General features: G+C 35.5%; 1 protein-coding gene across 1 annotated transcript; it reads left to right on the plus strand.

The window, feature by feature from the left end:
- Positions 1-1,225: 1,225 nt before the first annotated feature.
- LOC142348250 (uncharacterized) lies at positions 1,226-20,979 on the plus strand. The gene is made up of 6 exons (XM_075399544.1): positions 1,226-2,088; positions 4,528-4,721; positions 5,730-5,895; positions 6,220-6,463; positions 7,231-8,123; positions 20,600-20,979. The coding sequence occupies exons 1-6, from the start codon at positions 1,460-1,462 to the stop codon at positions 20,916-20,918; spliced, it is 2,445 nt and encodes an 814-aa protein (XP_075255659.1). The 5' UTR covers positions 1,226-1,459; the 3' UTR covers positions 20,919-20,979.
- The last annotated feature ends 176 nt before the right edge of the window (positions 20,980-21,155 follow it).

Here is a 21,155-nt window from a genome sequence, read left to right on the forward strand (position 1 = left end):
TTCAAAATTACGAAAACTCAGAATCGAAGCCAAAAAAAAACATGAGCAATTCCTTGAAAACGACGTTTTTTGTTCATTGCGCTTCATTCGACTATAAAGGAGTTTTGTCATTAATAGAACGTCGATATAAAATGTGACTTGTCTCTAGGTGACTTAAAAAAGCAAAAAAGAGTAAAGTTTTATTAAAAAAAGGGCTCTCAATTAGAGTTCGATTTTTTTTTGATAGTGAACTTCCCTATGAGACCAGAACTAGTCTTTCTATCGCCTTGCATTCAACTTTTACGAACTCAAAATTTATTCTTTTTATAGAAATTTGAATTAATGTTTTCGTAAAAAAGATCTTAGTTTGAAGAAAATTGTACTAGAAGTGAACAATCATGCTAAAGATCCCATTGTTCACACAAAACTTCAATCCTCGATAACTCCTCGAAAAAAACGAAATTCAAAAAAATCTTTTTACTTTTGAATTCTACGCTGGACCAGCTTTTTAATGATACCACTCACATTTCTCTACGACGAATATATCGATCGGCCAAAATTCACTGAACAAAAAAAAAACCCATTTGAGTATATAGTTCCTTCCCCCACAAGTGGGGTCGGAACAATTAGGCGAAAATGAACATCGATAGCATTTAGCCCACTTATCCAATTCAGATACTTCAGACTTCGAGGAAAAATGTTTTATCAATAGTATTCACCACTTCGTTCAAACCCCAAAAATCGTGAAACCGTTACTGATAGAATTAATTTTATCACTTTATTCAAATTCGGAAATATGAAAAATTGATCACTTTGTTCAGGCCTAGAATTAGGGGTAAAAATCAGAGCTGGAATTTATCAACAGTCATAATTACAGCTTAGATAAATAAATAGTACCCACAGAGCCGGAAGAATCCTGAACTAATAATTAAATTCCACTCCGATAAACCCTTATTAAGTTCCCAGAAATTGCACCAAAAATCACAATAAATGTACTAAATTTTCAAGCCTTGTGATTTTACATCAAAAAGTTAAATTAAAAGCAATCAATTCTACATAGTTCAATTTAGTACTGCTAAACTCAATAGATCGATTTCTAGCGAGCTATTCAAGTTCAACATACCCCTCAACTAATCAAAGTAATTCTTTTAATTATTTCAAACTAATCTTTCAAAACTTGAGATAATCGATACTCTATTAATAGTTAAAGTAGATCACTTAGGAGTGAATAATTTCAATTCTCCACAAAAGTCAACAAACGTTGCAAAAGAAAGTCATTCGCTTTTCCGAATGACTTCTCTCGATTATTACGTAATATAAATCGTAGTTATGTAACTCTTATCAATTGAGTTTATCCAGTTATTTCTCGAGTCAACTACGAAGAAGTTATATATCGTACACTTTATTTGATTAATATTCACATCTTTTCGAATTAAAGACCTTTTTGAAATTTTTTATAATAGAAATTTTCACACTTGAAATGTCTTTACTGCTAAAAAGCGTGGCCGAAAATACTCCCGTTGTGAAGTTAGACGTTGTTTCTCTAGTCTGTAGCGAGGGCAGCCTTTACCACGACTTCGGTAACCCAAAGCGGGCTCTAAAAGGTCATTGCGTTTGCTGTTCTCAAAAATTGCGACCGTTAAACTTGAATTTACAATGCAAGATTTGCGGTATAAAACTGCACCGTTATTGCGAATTCTACCGTCAAAGTGTCACAGCATGTTATCACAAAGACAGCAATTTTCTGGCAAGAGTTTTACCGTCAGCGAAGCAGTATTTCATCATACAAAATCTTTCTTGCAAAGGTGACTCGCCTAATCATCAGTGGTCGAAAGTTTGGATCAAACAGGAACAACTTTGCAACATTTGCAATCAACCAAAGCCCTATTTAGCTTGCACAAATTGCGACCTTAGCGTGCATGGAGGTTATTGCATTCAAAAACTAACAGCCGAGCTGCAAAAATTGACATCTTTGCTCACGAATGGTGGCATGTTTTCGGTGCAAGAAATGAATACTAGCAATTTAGAATTGAAACATCACTTTATTCGAACTGTTGACACTTATATGAGTACACGAAACGAACTGGTTGCAGTTACTGAAGATTTCTTGTAAGTGCCACGTTCTATTAATGTTCGTCGAATTGCCTCTTTCCAAAAAATCGGGCGGAGTAACAATTATTTAAGCCGCTAAGGAGACAATGCATTCTATGAAAAAACCACGCAAAATTTTGACTTTTAGGTAGTACATAGCGTTTTTGGAAAAGCCCTTTTATTACACTACAAAATACGTTTCTGATTACTTGCAAAGAATCGAAGCGTAACCGGTAAAAAATAGGGCTTCATTTCTTACAGCAATAAAAAACACACCGACTAACGTTGAACAAGTTTCTCTCGAATGCTAGGCAGGGCAAAAATTAATTCAGAGCGGGCTGTAGTCTATATAATTTTTTAATGGGTTCAACCAATTTCTGAGATGTGGCAAATGTGTAATTTGGCCAAAAATTTGATGGCTCACAAAGTTTTTCTTAAAAAAAAACAAGGCATTCTTATATTCTAAGTTCTTGTTGACATCTAAAAGCACGGATTTTTAAAATAAAGCCATATATGACAGTCTAGGAAACTCTCGAATAAAGCGGGATAGTATAAAGTTCTCAGATTTAAAAAATGTGGTAACAACAATACTCTTTCATCAAGATGAGCGTTCTCATGGGACCGTCAGTTTGAGCAATACTCAAAACTTCCAAAAAATAAACCGATTAACGTCGGACAAATTGCTCTCAAACAACAAGCGGGGCAATTTAATTTCGAGAGAGCTGTAGCTTAGATCGATTTATCTTTATGGGTGCAAAAAAAATCGACTAGGGAGGGATTCGAATCCTCGACCTACGGCGTGCTAAAATGAAGCATTAACTACTCCGTTATCAGGCACTAGAGCTAGTTTAGTTTATTTTACAATAGCTTTTGTTTTAGCATCAAATAATTTCTGAACAACAGATACTCAGGTCATACAAAAATCAAGAACTCAAGCGGGAAAAAGTCACTCAAGAAGAAATAGAAAATGTGCTGGAACAAAACGATCAAGCGGAAATTTGTATAAAAAATTAACACATCTTAAAAATTGTTTTAAACTTCGTTCGAGAGCAATTAAAATGTCACATAGAAAAAACTCAGATTTAAGTATACCTGTTCTCCATAAGTAGCAGTAAACTGAGTTCCAATTGAAATCTGCTCAATTTGATCATTAAGCTCTCAAATTCATTACGCAAATTGTAAGGTTGAGAAAGAACAACCTAATGTAAAATGTGCATAAGATGGCTTGACGTGAGGATCTAATTAATTGTTCATGGGAATCCCTTCAATCCTGAAGATCCTGCAAATAAAGATCTTAAAACAATACACGTACAGACTTTCTCTGAAGGTACTTTTATAATTGTTCAATAAATTAGAGAAAAATACCGTAAAAATTGGTTTTTCAAAATTTTCAAAAGCAATATTGGTTTGATACTTCGTTTTGAAACAGCTTGGATAAGTACTAAAAAATCCAAATTATAGGTTATAGTTCATTTTATGGTTATAAATTTTTATAAGAATCCATTTTCATGCTCCAAGCGTTTTAGGAAGCATTTAAGAAAAACCAATGAAAACTGAGTGAAGAATTAACCTTCTCCAAATAGTCAATCCCAGTTTTGAAAATAGCAACTTGATTACAAAAGCACAAATCTGCATCAATATTCAAATTATTCAAGGAAAAGTTAAATTTAAAAATGATACTTTTGCTCTTTGCAAAATTTAACAAAACACTCATACAGAGCAACGAGGGATAAGATAAAATATTGCAGTAAAATAACTTGTCCGCTTTTACCCTAATATCAAAAAAAACATTGAGCTGTACAAATCAACATTTCCACAAAACGTAGGTTTTTTTTGATACCTCGAAAGTGGAACTGTTAACTTCACTGTCATTCTCGACCCATATAGGAATTCCATAAAACCTCAGGACGCCATAAGATTTTAAACTAGACAGAAAAAAAGTGAATAAAATGTTAACGTTTATTTGCTCCCAAAGGAAGATTGAAGCAACTACTGCCGTCGTCTGTATTTTTTAATGCATCTTGCGCGTTTTCGACTTTTCGATTGACTTCCACCCACATAACTTATTGGAATTGAGTTGGTTAGAAAATAAAACCGACTAACACCGGTCAATTTAAATCAATGAGGGCAACTTAGAGCACTTTTTACGGGAGCAAAAAGTACACGGGGCGTTGGAACCCCTCCCCTCCCCCCTCCAGATACGCCTCTGAATTTAACCACTAAGCTATTGGGGAAGAAATTTCTTGTACAAAAATGTTAAGTAAAAATTCTTCCTCCGAGCGCAATTTAAAAAGACCAATGCCGTAGCACGTTTTTATTTCTATATTTAAGCATCATTTTTTGACCGAACTTTAGAAAAAAGAACCCAATTTGGCCTAGAGGTTATTTAGTCTCGTTTGAGAGGAAAATTATTGCCGTTCACACCCACTGTCATGTTAATTTCAAATTCTGTTTTAGCAGAGAAACAAACAACAGTCTAGGCTCATCTCATACAATGCAGCACGGAGACGTCAAGGACACATTTGCAAACATTCTCCTTCAAAACAACAACAAAAACAGCGCCGATAAACATTCGACAGAAGACATGAGCAGCAAATACAGCCAAATTTTGTACCCTTTTGGGGGCGTCACATGCCTCAAGGAATTTATAGGTCAGATAATTTTTGAATAGTACTTTCAAAAAGTGAACTCTTGGTGGTCGCGCGCTATGAATAAATCAAAACTATGCCAGGGGTAGGGGCCCCTGGCGTAGTTCATGAGTAACATGGATCCATTGCCGGAAATTTCACTCATAGCGCAAAACTGAGCCAGTAACTTTGGTGAGACTTTGCATGCGGCCCCAAAATGGCGAGAAAATGATAAGTCCTATGTTTCACATCTCCCAAATAAGCTTGTGAGAAAAGATATTGCCGGTTGGGGGGGGGGGGGGGGGGGAGGTCAAAAACCGACTTTTTGAGAAAAGTCATCCCCGCTCGCAATTTTTTTTTAATTTTTCAATTTTTTTCATAGCGCAGTTCGATCAGGCACAGGTAGGAGTGTTATAGCGCGCATAGAAGCTAGAAGTCACAGTCAAAATTCACAGTCAAAAAGTGGGAACTCCTGCGACTAGATTTTATGGCAAAAGAAATTTAAAGCATTGTAACAAGGGCTCAAAAAAGACTGCTTTCAAGTTCGGGTCTATTTTCCTTTCCCATGAAAAAAATGTTTGCCCATTTGCTCAGAACAATTCGCGTTCCAGCATTAATAATGGTTTCCAGATCTATGACTTGTGGTGTCACTTTCTACCTCCTCCTATTATAAATCTCATTAAATAGAAGCATATCATTGACACTTTTTGTATCACACTGCGGTGAAAATGAAACAAGCCAAACAGAGCGAATGATTTATTCCATGGTTTTTCCACGATAAGTGACAAGGAGGTGATTTCTACAAATTAAAACCACTGTATAATTAAAAAGACCAGATAGGATTTTACCCGGTCTATTCAACCAACCCAAGTCTGTTATTCCTCGAACAAATTCATTTAGCTGGTGCAATCAAGACAAAAACCTGGGGTCGTGCCCATTATAGGCTTCAGCTTGTGGTCACATCTCTTATTACCCCCACCCCCACCGTAAATGTATCATAAGGGGGGGGCAAAACCTGTTATCTGATCATAGGTCTGCCGGGTGCTTTTGGGTCAGTTCCTGGAACTGGAATTGTTAGTTCTATTGTGGAAAGAGACACTGAGAAGCTGCAACTGTTACACGTTGCACCTGAAATGGCACTGGAGAGGTCTCAAAGAGAGGAACAAGAACACGAGATGAATCCATGCAGTAAAGACTGGTACGAACGTAACATGCGTTCATTTATCACAATTCATTTGTTTGGTTATTTCATACGGCCAAATATTCGCACGTCATTTATGTTCCAAATTTTGAACTTCAGAAGCCTCAAATATTAAATCACGCAGCTAATTTTACAAATAAAACCGAAATTTTCAACGCAACACAGCAGATAACTACTCGACGGACACGTGAACAAACGTTACCCAAAATGAAAAGAACATCAAGTTTAATTCTCTGCAATTTTTAATATTGATTTTTTTATGCAAGACACTGCCTAATTTGCAAAGGGTGACATTAATGAGAGGGTCCCCAAATATTTCAGTTCGTGGCTTCCGACAGCCTTGTGTTGTTCTCCCAACAGACAGATCTCTTTCCGATGTCTCTGCTCAGACAGTTCTCTAATCCACTTGCAAGTTGAGGAGACAGACCACGCAGAAGGGAAGAACTGCGAATTCTGCTTCCGGATCATTCGGAGAAATGGGCTGCAATGCCTCAACTGCGGAATCCTGTTGCATACTTATTGCGAAAACTTCAGATTGGATAAACTGCGCAGGGATTATCCACAGGCTAGTAACATCCATAGAGTTACAAGAGTTTTCTATTAGCTCACTAACATCATTTTAAAATGTCGAAAGTCTGCGGTGCCAGAAGCCTACTAAAAATAAAGAATATTTATAAGGAGGACAATTTTTCCTTATAGTTGTGTATCAACGTATAATTTAAACACTCACGTGCATATTTTAAAATGCCGAAAGTCTGCAGTGCCAGAAGTTAAAATGCCAGAAGTTGCTACTTAGCCAGAAGTTGACTTCGTTGACTTTCGTCATTTAAAACGTGCGCGTTTCGTGTTTTACGCATGGTTAAGTGACTCTGCAGAAGTCACTTCGAAATTCTGACTTAATATCTCGAATGGCTTCGCGGTTCTCGATAAACGCCAGAAGTTCTCAGTAAAATCAAGCAGAGTCAAGTAAGCATTACTTAATTCATAAGAGCACAATTACACAATTTTTTTTGGAAATCGAATGCATGCATTATCGTACACAAAACTATCTTCGACTATTACATACATGTTAAGGAAAGAGTATTAAGGGAGAAAAAGCAACTATATGTAAATCATCATTTTGAAAAAAAAACTTTTATAAGTATTACCGCGCCAAAAAAGAAAAATTTTGTAGGTTATGAATATAACTTTAGATCAGAATTTGGAACTTATATTGAAAGCTAACAATTTTCCTTCCTAAAACCAAACTTCAAACATTCATATTCATAGCCACCTTTTCATTAATAGCCTGATTTTCTAGTTCAAAGCTTAAATTCCGTCGTTTAACTTCAGGAATTCTTCTTTCACCAGCTGATCAAAACCAACTCTCTTAGCCTATTACCCGAGCCAGTCAAAAAGTCATTCATGTACTGTCAAACGGACACCAGAATTGCAAAACGACACAGTTTGAGAACGATAAATGGAAACGTCGAAAAACTGTTGACGCCAAAACTATGCCTTGTTTGTCGCAAAATGGTCTTCATAACTGGCAAGAAAGGCGAAAAAGAATGCGAAAATTGCCAGGAAATTGTACATGCAAAATGCGAAAAATTTTTAACTATGAAAAGCAATTTAGCTCCCAGTGCGTTAAGCAACGAACGCGCATTTCTGACGGAAAACTTAACAGATAGCTTTATAGAAAAGGAAAATTTTAATATTCAGCAAGAAACTTACAACATACGACAGCATGTTTTGTCATTGGAGAAATTAACCCAACAATTGGATTCGAGCAGAAACAATAAATGCGCCAGCTCGACCTCCTCCAAAACTGAAGAGCATCAGTTATCAACTGTTTCGGAGAAAAGTGAATCGGAATTATGCAGACGAGAATCTCTAACATCTTGCGCCGCATTCGAAAATGCAAACACAAATTCCGAGAACTTGAAAGAACGACAACTTTGCAGGGAGAACTCGGAGCATCCTAGCTTAGGAGCATTCTCTACCACGACGACGTTAGAAGAAACTGATAGTCGTGATCAGGATCTGAGCGATCTGACTCAACATTGCGAATATTCCGATATCGGAACTCTCGAAGCAAACGATGACAGCGAGGTTGAGCAAAATCCAACGTCAACATGCCGAGACCAGAATTCAACAATGCAGGAATCGTATAACATAGAAGCAGTTCACACACCAAAAGACAACTCGCAAATTGTGGCACAGTCTACAACAGGGACGAGAGAATAGTAAGTAATTTGACCTTGACAAGGACAATAGAAGCGTCTCAATTCATTAGACCCAATCATATAAATCAAATATAACACTGACAATAAATATGTTTCGCGGGAAATTTAGCAGAAGTTCCTGTTGGGTAGAAAACTTTTTGTCAGTTCCCAATTTTAGAACATTTAGTTACCAATTTCGAGTTACCAATTTCTCAAAATCCTTTAAAGCGTCTAACAATTACAAACATTACAAATTTATTTAAAACTTGACATAAGCATTTGTCGTATCTACATGCACTATACTTGTGCAGAAAATACCTCAATCGTAAAACAAACAACTGACTAATAATGGATTGATTGTTCAAAAGCGACCGGTCGGGATTCAATAAAATGTGAATCTACAGGGCGTGAGGAATTACTAAGGGTTTCAATTGCTTTTAATAGAGCTAATTTTACATAAAATTTAAAAATCAAATCCATTTAAACGCCACTAGACGATTGAAAGCAAACTTCCGCCATATAAGTAGCATTGATTTTATCTCTGAATCACAGAAATTTAACACACCGCGATCGAAAAGCGGTCAAAAAATCAGAAGTACGAAAAATCATTGCATTGAAAAGACCAACAGAGCTGATAAAATTCCTACAAATTTCGTTTGAGAGCAATAAAACATAGCGTCGTTTCCATATAATACAAGAAAATTAAAACTAAAAATTAACAAAGATCAAATTTACACTCTTCGCAGTCCTTAGGATTTCGACAAAGGAAAAAATAACTGATGTATCAAATATTAGAATGCAAATGATGTCCACTGGAGTTTTAAAAGAACTATTGACCCCATTTTTTTCTACGAAGCTTAGTTTCGTTTGAAACTTCTGCGTTTACAATTATAATTCCTGGTCGTTCATATGGACTGCTTTTTTTAGCAAAGAAAAATTGAAAAAACGGATCTGATAAGGTGTAAGTTTTAACTTGTGCAAACGCTTCGACTATAGAATGAAATATTTTTGATGGACCGTAAGTTTTGTTCCAAACGTGCTTCAGAATGATTTTCTTCATTCTTTCAGAAAATTTTTGAAATTCTTTTTAATTGCTCTCAAACGAAGTTTGTAGCAATTATATTAGTCCTGTCCCCCGTAGCTAGCTACTGACGAACAACCGCTCGCTAAAAACGCAAATTTATACTAATTTTCACAATTTTTTTCAAGCTTTTTGAAATTTTTTGTCATTTTTTGAGTTTTATCAGGCCGAAATGTCCAGGAACCCACTCTATGGTTTGATAATATGTTACTGCATAGTTTCTAGTGGTAATAGAATGGTTTCAACATTTTAACATCACGATTTTTAGCAATTGTTTGATAAAACTTGATATTTTTGTAAAAGTTTTTTGTCATTAGCTTAAATTTATCTTAATTTTTCCAGCCTCGGGAACCCGGAAACCTCATCTAGGCCTTGATGATAGGTTAATGAACGGAACGGTTTTTATATGCCATAAAAGAGTTTTCAACTTTTAATATCACAACTTTTATCGATTTTTGTAAAAAAAAAATGTGCAATTCAAGTTTTTTGACAATTTTTGTCATTTTATTTAGCCTCAAGATCAAAGGAACCTCCTCTAGAGTTGGATAATAAGTTATTTTGTAGTTTCTGGATGCAATGGAGTGTTTTTAAAGATCTTAACATTTAACGAAATTTAGCATTTTTTTAAAAGATTTTTGGCAATCTTCATTTTTTTTGAAATTGCTTCATTTTTTAAAGTTTTTCGAGCCTCAAGAACCAAGAAACCCTTTTCGAGGTTTGGTAGTAAGCTGCTGCTTAGTTTCTAGAGTTAATGGAATATTTACCATCATTTTAATGAATCGAGTTTTAGCAATTTTTTGATAAAATTTAATTTGAAAATTATTATCATGTTCCAAGTGTATGGATCTTTATGAGCCAGTGAAACTGTTTAAGGCTCTTTTTAGGTTTAAGACAATGGAATGGCGTTCTGAAGATATTATTTTCACGAATTTTTGCAAGATTTTGTTAAAATTTTTGTGAAAATTTTTGTCGTTTTCTGAGTTTAACGATCATTACTGGCGAACGAAGCTTTCAAAGTCTTGCAAGATGGGTTACATAAAAAATCAGAGACAAAAAAATGTTTTTGAACAATTTCTTTACTGCGAAATGTGAAAACTTTTCTTTTGACATGGAAGAGGTTTCAATATGACAAATTTTATCAATTTTTTTCAACTTTTTTAAAATTTTTGTTGCACTTTCAGTTTTCTACATGATTTAATTACTAACAAGCTAGAAAACTTGAAGTTGTAGAGTCGAATCTCCTATCTCTCTCTCTCTCTCTCTCTCTCTCTGTGTGTGTGTGTGTGTGTGTGTGTGTATGTGTTGGCCGGCGTTTCTTTCGCTCTTTTTCTAGCTCACATTTAATCTCGCATTCTCTCTCTCTCTCTCCCCTTAACTCTTTTGTTGATGTCGCACTTCAGCGGCTGTTTCGTGGCGTCATCGTGTATTACCCTAATCTCAGGTTCCTTCAGTCAACCCAAAGCTAACCTCAATAAACAGTGGCTAGGTACTTACGAAGCTAACCGCTCGCCGGTCGTTTGAGAGCAATTCGCCCGATTTTAGTCGGTTATGTTTAAAAAAATCTTTCAAAAGAGTTTTTCACGTTCATCTTTTGCGAATTCTTACAATTTGTGCACAGAGAAACAGACAACTCAATCTTATATTGTTCTCACAAAACCGAAATTGACCAACTTGTTGGACTCGAATATGGCAAAAATATTGAAGCATGAAAGTAAAGAAAGAGAAAGTTTTAAAGAACAATATCAAAAACAAGAAAAAAACATCTTGTGGAAATTATAATTTGACCTCAAAATCTCAGCCACTTTTGTTGAAACTTCATCGCGGAAAACCACATTAATCAGAAAATGATTTTTCTTTGGGAAAAAAGAAGTTTTGATCCTTTTTGAAACCCCATTGCTCTCAAAAAATTCCTTGGAGTTTGAAAACATACTGCAATTAGGAGCCAAACCAATTTCAGGGCACAAACGCCTATTTTTGCATAAGTTTACTGCTCTTATAATAATATTCACTGGTAAAATATTCAATCTATAAAATTATCGCAGATCAAACTGAAAGCTAAAGTTGAATCGTTGTTGAGGGTACTCTGAGAGCGCAAAATAACTTACAGAAAAATGATTTAACTAATTAATAACATATAGATCTTCCACGTGAGAGCTTTGCGCCAAAAGTTCTTGTATGTTTAACTGCTCTCAAACGAAGTTTGTAGCAATTATAATAGTCCGGTCAGTCTTTTTTCATTCGATTTTTCGCTTGACCGATTTTTCGTCTGACACTTTTGACTTTTCGTTCTCAAAAACGGGATAAACAGGTAGCGCCCAGCAAGCATTAAGTGCTCTTAGAGCCTTTCAGCTGTTTCTGCTCAAACTGTTTTGGAGACTTATACTTATGTTGTGAAAGGCGTTTCTTAGAGGTTGACGACACCCTCACTGTTCAACCCTCCCTCCCCCACCGCGCTCTTGCCAAAAAACGTCCTTAAGGGTTTGATAATAAGTTAATGAAAAAACATATTTGACATGGAAGAGGTTTCAATTTTCAATATGACAAATTTTATCAATTTTTTTCAACTTTTTTAAAATTTTTGTTGGTTTTAAGGTTTATTCGGCCTCAAGAGCCCAGAAACCTCCTCTGGGGTTTGCAAATAGGTTACTGTTTAGTTTCTAAATGCAATGGATTGTTTTTCCAAAAATTCAACACCACAAATTTTAGCATCTTTTTTTTTTTACAAAAGTCGCTTTTTTTAAATTTTTTGTAAACATTTATTGTCATTATTCAGGTTTTTCAGCCACACAGAAAATCTCAGTTAGGATTTGAAAATAAATTACTGAAAAATGTTTGTTGGCCATGGATTAGTTACAACTTTTGTTATCACAAACTTCAGCAAGTTTTTTATGCAACTTCTAATTTTTTTTCGTTTTTTTTTTTGAAATTTTTCGTCATTTCTTTAAGTTTCTTCAACCTCAAGAGCCACATAACCTCCTCTATGGTTCGATTATAGGTTACATCATAGCTTCTAGATGTAATGCAATGCTTTCCAAGATTTTAATATCAGCATTTTTTACAAATATTTGCAATTTTTTTCAAGTTTTTAGAATCTTTTTAAATTTTTTTATCACTTTTTCCGGCACCAGGGTCATATTTTAATGACTAGAGCTTTAGCAATTTTTTGATAAAATTTAAATTTTTTTTTCAAATTTTGGGAAAATTATTATAATGTTAAGTTTACGGATCTTTATGAGCCAGTGAAACTATTTAAAGCTTGAAACAGTAATACTGGATAGTCTCTTGCGACAATGAAATAGTTTTGAAGATTTCAATGAATCGAGTTTTAGAAATTTTTTGATACAATTTAATTGAAAAATTATTATCAAGTTCCAAGGGTATGGATCTTTATGAGCCTGTGAAACTGCTTAAAGCTTGTTTAAGATTTAAGACTTTTTAAAATTTGTGAGTATTTTTGTCCTTTTCTGAGTTTAACGATCATTACTAGCCAACAAAGTTTTTCAAGTCTTGTAGATGGGTTACTTGACATAAATCCTGAGAGAAAAAGTAGTTTTGAACATTTTTAAAATATACGTTTTTTTATTTGATTTGTTTACTAACAAAGCTAGAAAACTAAAAGTTGCAGAGTCGAAACCGTGGCTGGCTACTGACGAAGCCAACCGCTCGCAGGTCGTTTGAGAGCAATTCGCCCGACGTTTGTTGGTTATGTTCAGAATTCGCATCATCTGCTGCAGGGCATTTTAGTTTCAGTATTAAAATGTTGTCAGTATTAAAATGTTGTCTACTTGGTTCTATAGTCACTGAGACCAAATGGGACATCGGAGGTTTGGACAATTAGGACATCTCAGGCATTTACGGGAAAAAAACCCTTTCAATTAAAAAAGTAAGCAAAATCACCTACAGCTCTCGAAATCGGAAATTTTTATACTAGTGCATCAATTCATTTCACTTTTTCCGAATATCTTCCATCATGCCTTCTTTGATTAAGAACTAAATGCATAGCATGTTCTTCAAAATATATTGTTCCTGCGTTTTTTCAATGGTATTTGTAAGACTTAAACAATGAATAGTAGTAGTAGAATGTAGAGCAAAATATGTAAACACGAATTTAGGGTTGACCCATGGGTTTTGGAACCCTCGATTCAGTTCATTAGTATCAGTTTCAAGCCGTCTTACAATTTGTGCAAAGAGAAACAGACAACTCATTCTTATATTGTGAAGAAGTTTCTTTTCGTAACAAGTTTCGAGTTTCACTTGACGCTTATTACATTGAAAAACACCGTTGCTCATTATTCAAACTCATGTCAGCAAGAGAAATAATTAAATAATTATGCCATTCTGTATACAACATTCGGCATTTTAAAATGTCAGCTGTATTATTACCAGCTCTTACACTTCCTTTAGACAAAACTGCAATTGGTCACATGCAACAGAACAATCGCAGTTAACTTCAATTTCAAGCTTGCTTGCCCAACCATTGAAATTACATCTCTCATCATGAACTTAGGGGGGTATAGAGAGAGAGAGAGAGAGTTTAGGCTTCTGTGGGTCTTTCCACATGGGTTTGCACCCTTCATATAACGACTGAGCTGAGCTTCTGCACCAGGTTACAATGTCCACAGCTGCAGTTGAAAGCCCAGGAACATAAGTTGACTTCCGAATAACTTTTGAAGTAGTTCCAGTATATTTTTGTTAAATATTTCTTATCAATTTGATCGAGATCGACGTTCCCTACTTTTCGTATTATATTTAGTAAATAACTGGTTCTTTTCCCGAAGTTTTCATCAGCCTTCCTTGTTCTTGTTTTATTAATTGTTATTAGCGCGTTTTGACGTGTGCTTAACAACCCTTCATTATTGTTTGTTTTAATGGGTATTTTTATATTGTAAGATCCTTTAAGCAGTGAGATGAGCAGTAATGCCTAAAACTATGAAGGCATAAGATTCCGAGGCATTCCTGAACTGAAATCAAACAACAGCCGTGAACGATACGAGCATGATCTAAAACAAGTCAAAGCGGTCACTAAGCACCTGCAAATTACATGCAATGTCACTGACTTAAAACGAGTTGGAAAATTCAGTGAAGGTAAAAGTCGAACCCTCATAGTCAAAATAGATAGTGATTATGCTAAACGCCTAATACTGCTATCACTCAGCAAAATGAAAAACTACAAAATGCCCATCTTTATACGTAAAGAACTGAACCCTGAAGAACAGGCGGTTGAAAATGACCTTTTGCAAAAAAGAAGACAAATGCTTGAAAGCGGCACAAAATCAAACGAAATACGAATACGAAATTTAAAGTTACAGCAACAAATTGATAAGAAATGGGTAGACATAAATGTTGATCAAACAGAAAATGAAAACGTAAATAATCCATGACTACAAACACAAATGAAAATACTAACTTTCAATGCCAGAAGCCTACTAGATCTAAAAAGACGCTATTCATTCTCTAACTGCGTAAAAACTGAAAATGACTTGGACATTCTATGCATAACTGAAACATGGTTAACTGATGACGTACCTGATGAAAGCCTCTTCCTAAAAGAATATGCAATTCACAGGAAAGATAGACTCACAGACAATCATAAATCGAAGCATGGAGGGGTTCTCATAGCTGTCAAGAACTTACCGCATGAAAGGGTGATCCTGGGTAATAATAATCTTGACGAGTACGTTGCTATCAAAATTACCCCAAAAGATGTCCCAATGATAATTTGCTGCATTTACAACCCCCCTAAGCAAAGTAATTACAGATGGCCTGTCGAAAAAATGATAAACCTCATAAAAGACCTGAAAATGTTTGCTGAAGAAGGAAATTGTGAATCAATAATCGTAACAGGAGACATAAATTTCGAACACACTTGTTGGAAAACCTTAAGCTCCCAAAATGAATATGAAATCCAAATTCTTGAAAAATTATCACATCTCAATTTCCAGGAAGTCCTACATCAGAAAACACAAAACCAACTAGATGTGTTACTAACCAATAACCCAAACATTGTCATTACGAAGACCAGGAACAATGAATTCAATAAGAGTTTTAAATCTGACCACGACGCTTTTATAACTACCCTACAAATTGTGAAAACGACAACGATTGACACGAAACATAAAAAATACGCATTTAACAAAGTTGACTGGAAAGACCTGAACTCATACATAGAGAAAAACCCATTTAATCCCTACTGCTAGAGCAATTAGTAATTCAATGGTACAAATAGCTAGACAAAGTTCTTAGCGAAAATGTCCCAAAAACAACAACCCACAGATCAAACTTAGCTCCTTGGGTAAGCAAAGATTCGTCCCACCTTATTAAAACAATATCAACATTAAAACGAAAAACATCAAAGAAATCCACCTTGGCGAGATTAATAAAACTGAAGAATATGGAAAAACGATTACGAAATTCCTTGAATGAGGACCAAGCAGAATTTGAAAGTAAAGTCTTTCAAGGTAGACGTTTTTCGGATCTTCAAAAATATCTCAAGTCAAGTCATAAAAGTAGTAGATACCCGGAAACAATGAAGTACAAGGATGCACAAACTAATGAAGATAATAAAAAAAGTGCGTTTTTCAGTGAAATCTTTTCTAAAGTTTTCCTTAAAACCAATCAAATCAAGAAAAACTCCTTCGATAAACATCAGCACAATAAAATTGAAATAGACGAGAGCAAGATCAAAGAAATCCTGTCAAAACTTCAAACAAACAAAGCCTGCGGCCCCGACATGATAGGAAACACGGTACTAAAAAAACTGCCAGCCTTGTCTAAATCCCTTTTTCTGATTTTCAAAACTGCCTTGAACAAAGGCTTTTGTCCATCCTACTGGAAAATCAGTGAAGTTGTACCAATATTTAAGGATGAGTATCGGGCAATGATTAAACAATACCGCCCTATTAGTCTCTTATGTAGCGTCTCAAAAGTATTAGAAAAACTAATTTTCAACGAACTATATGAAATTGTCAAGACAAAGCTAGAAGAATCACAACACGGATTTAGAAGGCATAGATCAGTAGTAACCCAGATGTTGCTTTTCCTAGACCTGTTGTATAATGAATTCGACGAAAAAGACAACAAAATTTTTGTACTTTACCTTGACTTCAAAAAAGCGTTCGATACAGTTCCTCACGATCTTCTGATTAACAAAGTGGAGAACCTGGGTGTAGGGGGAAATTTCTTAAAGATTGTAGCCAGTTACCTATCAAATAGAAAACAATACGTGAAAGTAAATGACTCGGAATCTGAAACTGTACCAGTAACCAGTGGTGTCCCCCAAGGATCTCTCCTAGGTCCCCTACTTTTCATAATATACATAAATGATCTTCCACAACAAACATCAAAATGCTCTGCGTTTGGATACGCAGATGATTTCAAGCTTGTATCAACAAATCCAGCAAATATACAAAGTGACCTGGAAAAAATCGAAAAATGGTGCCATAACAACAAAATGCAACTCAATGAAAGCAAATGTCACATCCTGCCGATTAAAGTAAACGAAAAAAACTGGCACTCCTTTTTACTTAACTCTAAAACTCTCTCAAATAAAAGCGAGCAAAAAGATCTAAGTATAATTATGTCTACTAAGTTATCATGGAAAGCGAATATAAACCAGCTCTTACACTTCCTTTAGACAAAACTGCAATTGGTCACATGCAACAGAACAATCGCAGTTAACTTCAATTTCAAGCTTGCTTGCCCAACCATTGAAATTACATCTCTCATCATGAACTTAGGGGGGTATAGAGAGAGAGAGAGAGAGAGAGAGTTTAGGCTTCTGTGGGTCTTTCCACATGGGTTTGCACCCTTCATATAACGACTGAGCTGAGCTTCTGCACCAGGTTACAATGTCCACAGCTGCAGTTGAAAGCCCAGGAACATAAGTTGACTTCCGAATAACTTTTGAAGAAGTAGTTCCAGTATATTTTCGTTAAATATTTCTTATCAATTTGATCGAGATCGACGTTCCCTACTTTTCGTATTATATTTAGTAAATAACTGGTTCTTTTCCAGAAGTTTTCATCAGCCTTCCTTGTTCTTGTTTTATTAATTGTTATTAGCGCGTTTTGACGTGTGCTTAACAACCCTTCATTATTGTTTGTTTTAATGGGTATTTTTATATTGTAAGATCCTTTAAGCAGTGAGATGAGCAGTAATGCCTAAAACTATGAAGGCATAAGATTCCGAGGCATTCCTGAACTGAAATCAAACAACAGCCGTGAACGATACGAGCATGATCTAAAACAAGTCAAAGCGGTCACTAAGCACCTGCAAATTACATGCAATGTCACTGACTTAAAACGAGTTGGAAAATTCAGTGAAGGTAAAAGTCGAACCCTCATAGTCAAAATAGATAGTGATTATGCTAAACGCCTAATACTGCTATCACTCAGCAAAATGAAAAACTACAAAATGCCCATCTTTATACGTAAAGAACTGAACCCTGAAGAACAGGCGGTTGAAAATGACCTTTTGCAAAAAAGAAGACAAATGCTTGAAAGCGGCACAAAATCAAACGAAATACGAATACGAAATTTAAAGTTACAGCAACAAATTAATAAGAAATGGGTAGACATAAATGTTGATCAAACAGAAAATGAAAACGTAAATAATCCATGACTACAAACACAAATGAAAATACTAACTTTCAATGCCAGAAGCCTACTAGATCTAAAAAGACGCTATTCATTCTCTAACTGCGTAAAAACTGAAAATGACTTGGACATTCTATGCATAACTGAAACATGGTTAACTGATGACGTACCTGATGAAAGCCTCTTCCTAAAAGAATATGCAATTCACTGGAAAGATAGACTCACAGACAATCATAAATCGAAGCATGGAGGGGTTCTCATAGCTGTCAAGAACTTACCGCATGAAAGGGTGATCCTGGGTAATAATAATCTTGACGAGTACGTTGCTATCAAAATTACCCCAAAAGATGTCCCAATGATAATTTGCTGCATTTACAACCCCCCTAAGCAAAGTAATTACAGATGGCCTGTCGAAAAAATGATAAACCTCATAAAAGACCTGAAAATGTTTGCTGAAGAAGGAAATTGTGAATCAATAATCGTAACAGGAGACATAAATTTCGAACACACTTGTTGGAAAACCTTAAGCTCCCAAAATGAATATGAAATCCAAATTCTTGAAAAATTATCACATCTCAATTTCCAGGAAGTCCTACATCAGAAAACACAAAACCAACTAGATGTGTTACTAACCAATAACCCAAACATTGTCATTACGAAGACCAGGAACAATGAATTCAATAAGAGTTTTAAATCTGACCACGACGCTTTTATAACTACCCTACAAATTGTGAAAACGACAACGATTGACACGAAACATAAAAAATACGCATTTAACAAAGTTGACTGGAAAGACCTGAACTCATACATAGAGAAAAACCCATTTAATCCCTAGTGCTAGAGCAATTAGTAATTCAATGGTACAAATAGCTAGACAAAGTTCTTAGCGAAAATGTCCCAAAAACAACAACCCACAGATCAAACTTAGCTCCTTGGGTAAGCAAAGATTCGTCCCACCTTATTAAAACAATATCAACATTAAAACGAAAAACATCAAAGAAATCCACCTTGGCGAGATTAATAAAACTGAAGAATATGGAAAAACGATTACGAAATTCCTTGAATGAGGACCAAGCAGAATTTGAAAGTAAAGTCTTTCAAGGTAGACGTTTTTCGGATCTTCAAAAATATCTCAAGTCAAGTCATAAAAGTAGTAGATACCCGGAAACAATGAAGTACAAGGATGCACAAACTAATGAAGATAATAAAAAAAGTGCGTTTTTCAGTGAAATCTTTTCTAAAGTTTTCCTTAAAACCAATCAAATCAAGAAAAACTCCTTCGATAAACATCAGCACAATAAAATTGAAATAGACGAGAGCAAGATCAAAGAAATCCTGTCAAAACTTCAAACAAACAAAGCCTGCGGCCCCGACATGATAGGAAACACGGTACTAAAAAAACTGCCAGCCTTGTCTAAATCCCTTTTTCTGATTTTCAAAACTGCCTTGAACAAAGGCTTTTGTCCATCCTACTGGAAAATCAGTGAAGTTGTACCAATATTTAAGGATGAGTATCGGGCAATGATTGAACAATACCGCCCTATTAGTCTCTTATGTAGCGTCTCAAAAGTATTAGAAAAACTAATTTTCAACGAACTATATGAAATTGTCAAGACAAAGCTAGAAGAATCACAACACGGATTTAGAAGGCATAGATCAGTAGTAACCCAGATGTTGCTTTTCCTAGACCTGTTGTATAATGAATTCGACGAAAAAGACAACAAAATTTTTGTACTTTACCTTGACTTCAAAAAAGCGTTCGATACAGTTCCTCACGATCTTCTGATTAACAAAGTGGAGAACCTGGGTGTAGGGGGAAATTTCTTAAAGATTGTAGCCAGTTACCTATCAAATAGAAAACAATACGTGAAAGTAAATGACTCGGAATCTGAAACTGTACCAGTAACCAGTGGTGTCCCCCAAGGATCTCTCCTAGGTCCCCTACTTTTCATAATATACATAAACGATCTTCCACAACAAACATCAAAATGCTCCGCGTTTGGATACGCAGATGATTTCAAGCTTGTATCAACAAATCCAGCAAATATACAAAGTGACCTGGAAAAAATCGAAAAATGGTGCCATAACAACAAAATGCAACTCAATGAAAGCAAATGTCACATCCTGCCGATTAAAGTAAACGAAAAAAACTGGCACTCCTTTTTACTTAACTCTAAAACTCTCTCAAATAAAAGCGAGCAAAAAGATCTAAGTATAATTATGTCTACTAAGTTATCATGGAAAGCGAATATAAAGAAACGATGTAGCAAAGCCTGGAAAGCGTTTTATTTCCTAAAACGAAACATATCAAACCTTGCATCGCAAACAACAAAACTCAATGCATATGTCGGCTACGTTATACCAGTCATAAGTTATGCCTCACAAGCATGGTTCATATAAAAATACCCATTAAAACAAACAATAATGAAGGGTTGTTAAGCACACGTCAAAACGCGCTAATAACAATTAATAAAACAAGAACAAGGAAGGCTGATGAAAACTTCTGGAAAAGAACCAGTTATTTACTAAATATAATACGAAAAGTAGGGAACGTCGATCTCGATCAAATTGATAAGAAATATTTAACGAAAATATACTGGAACTACTTCTTCAAAAGTTATTCGGAAGTCAACTTATGTTCCTGGGCTTTCAACTGCAGCTGTGGACATTGTAACCCGGTGCAGAAGCTCAGCTCAGTCGTTATATGAAGGATGCAAACCCATGTGGAAAGACCCACAGAAGCCTAAACTCTCTCTCTCTCTCTCTCTCTAATGTTGAGGGGGCATAATCGCTAAGACCCGTCTATTCTAATTTTTTTTTAGCTCTGCAGCTGAATGGCAAAGTAAAATGAATGCATCCGACGATGTTCGCGCCCACTTTCCTCAAATTCAGCAAACAGTGGAGTTCAACGAAGCAAAAACATTAACAGAATGCATTCCTGCCGCAACACAAACAATGTGCAAGCAAATGTCAGCAGTTATTCAAAAGGCGCAAGTCGACAAACGTCACAACATAACAATAAACGACATCAAGTGTGCCTCAGTGTCAGTCCATACTGAGAACCTGAGTGATACACTAGACAGTGTTCAAGTGTATGGAACTCTGATAAAAATCAAGGAACAAATTGTAGTTTGGGAATAAGACTATTTTATGTAAAGCAACAACTCTAGAAAACACTAATAGCCTGAGAGCACGAAATTTAAGCAAAATCTTTTTTCACAAGTAGTTTTAAACAGGATAGAATGTTAGAGCAATTCAATTTTTAGGTAACCAATGCTGAAAACTTGCCCATCGTAAATTGCAAGTTAAAAACTTTTCAAAATATAATAGTGCGGAGTCTTTCCTATTATACCCCCCGCCCCCCCCCCGCCCCAGCTT

This window comes from Convolutriloba macropyga, chromosome 10, assembly GCF_964194025.1.
Source record: "Convolutriloba macropyga chromosome 10, txConMacr16.3, whole genome shotgun sequence".
Taxonomy (NCBI): domain Eukaryota; kingdom Metazoa; phylum Xenacoelomorpha; order Acoela; family Convolutidae; genus Convolutriloba; species Convolutriloba macropyga.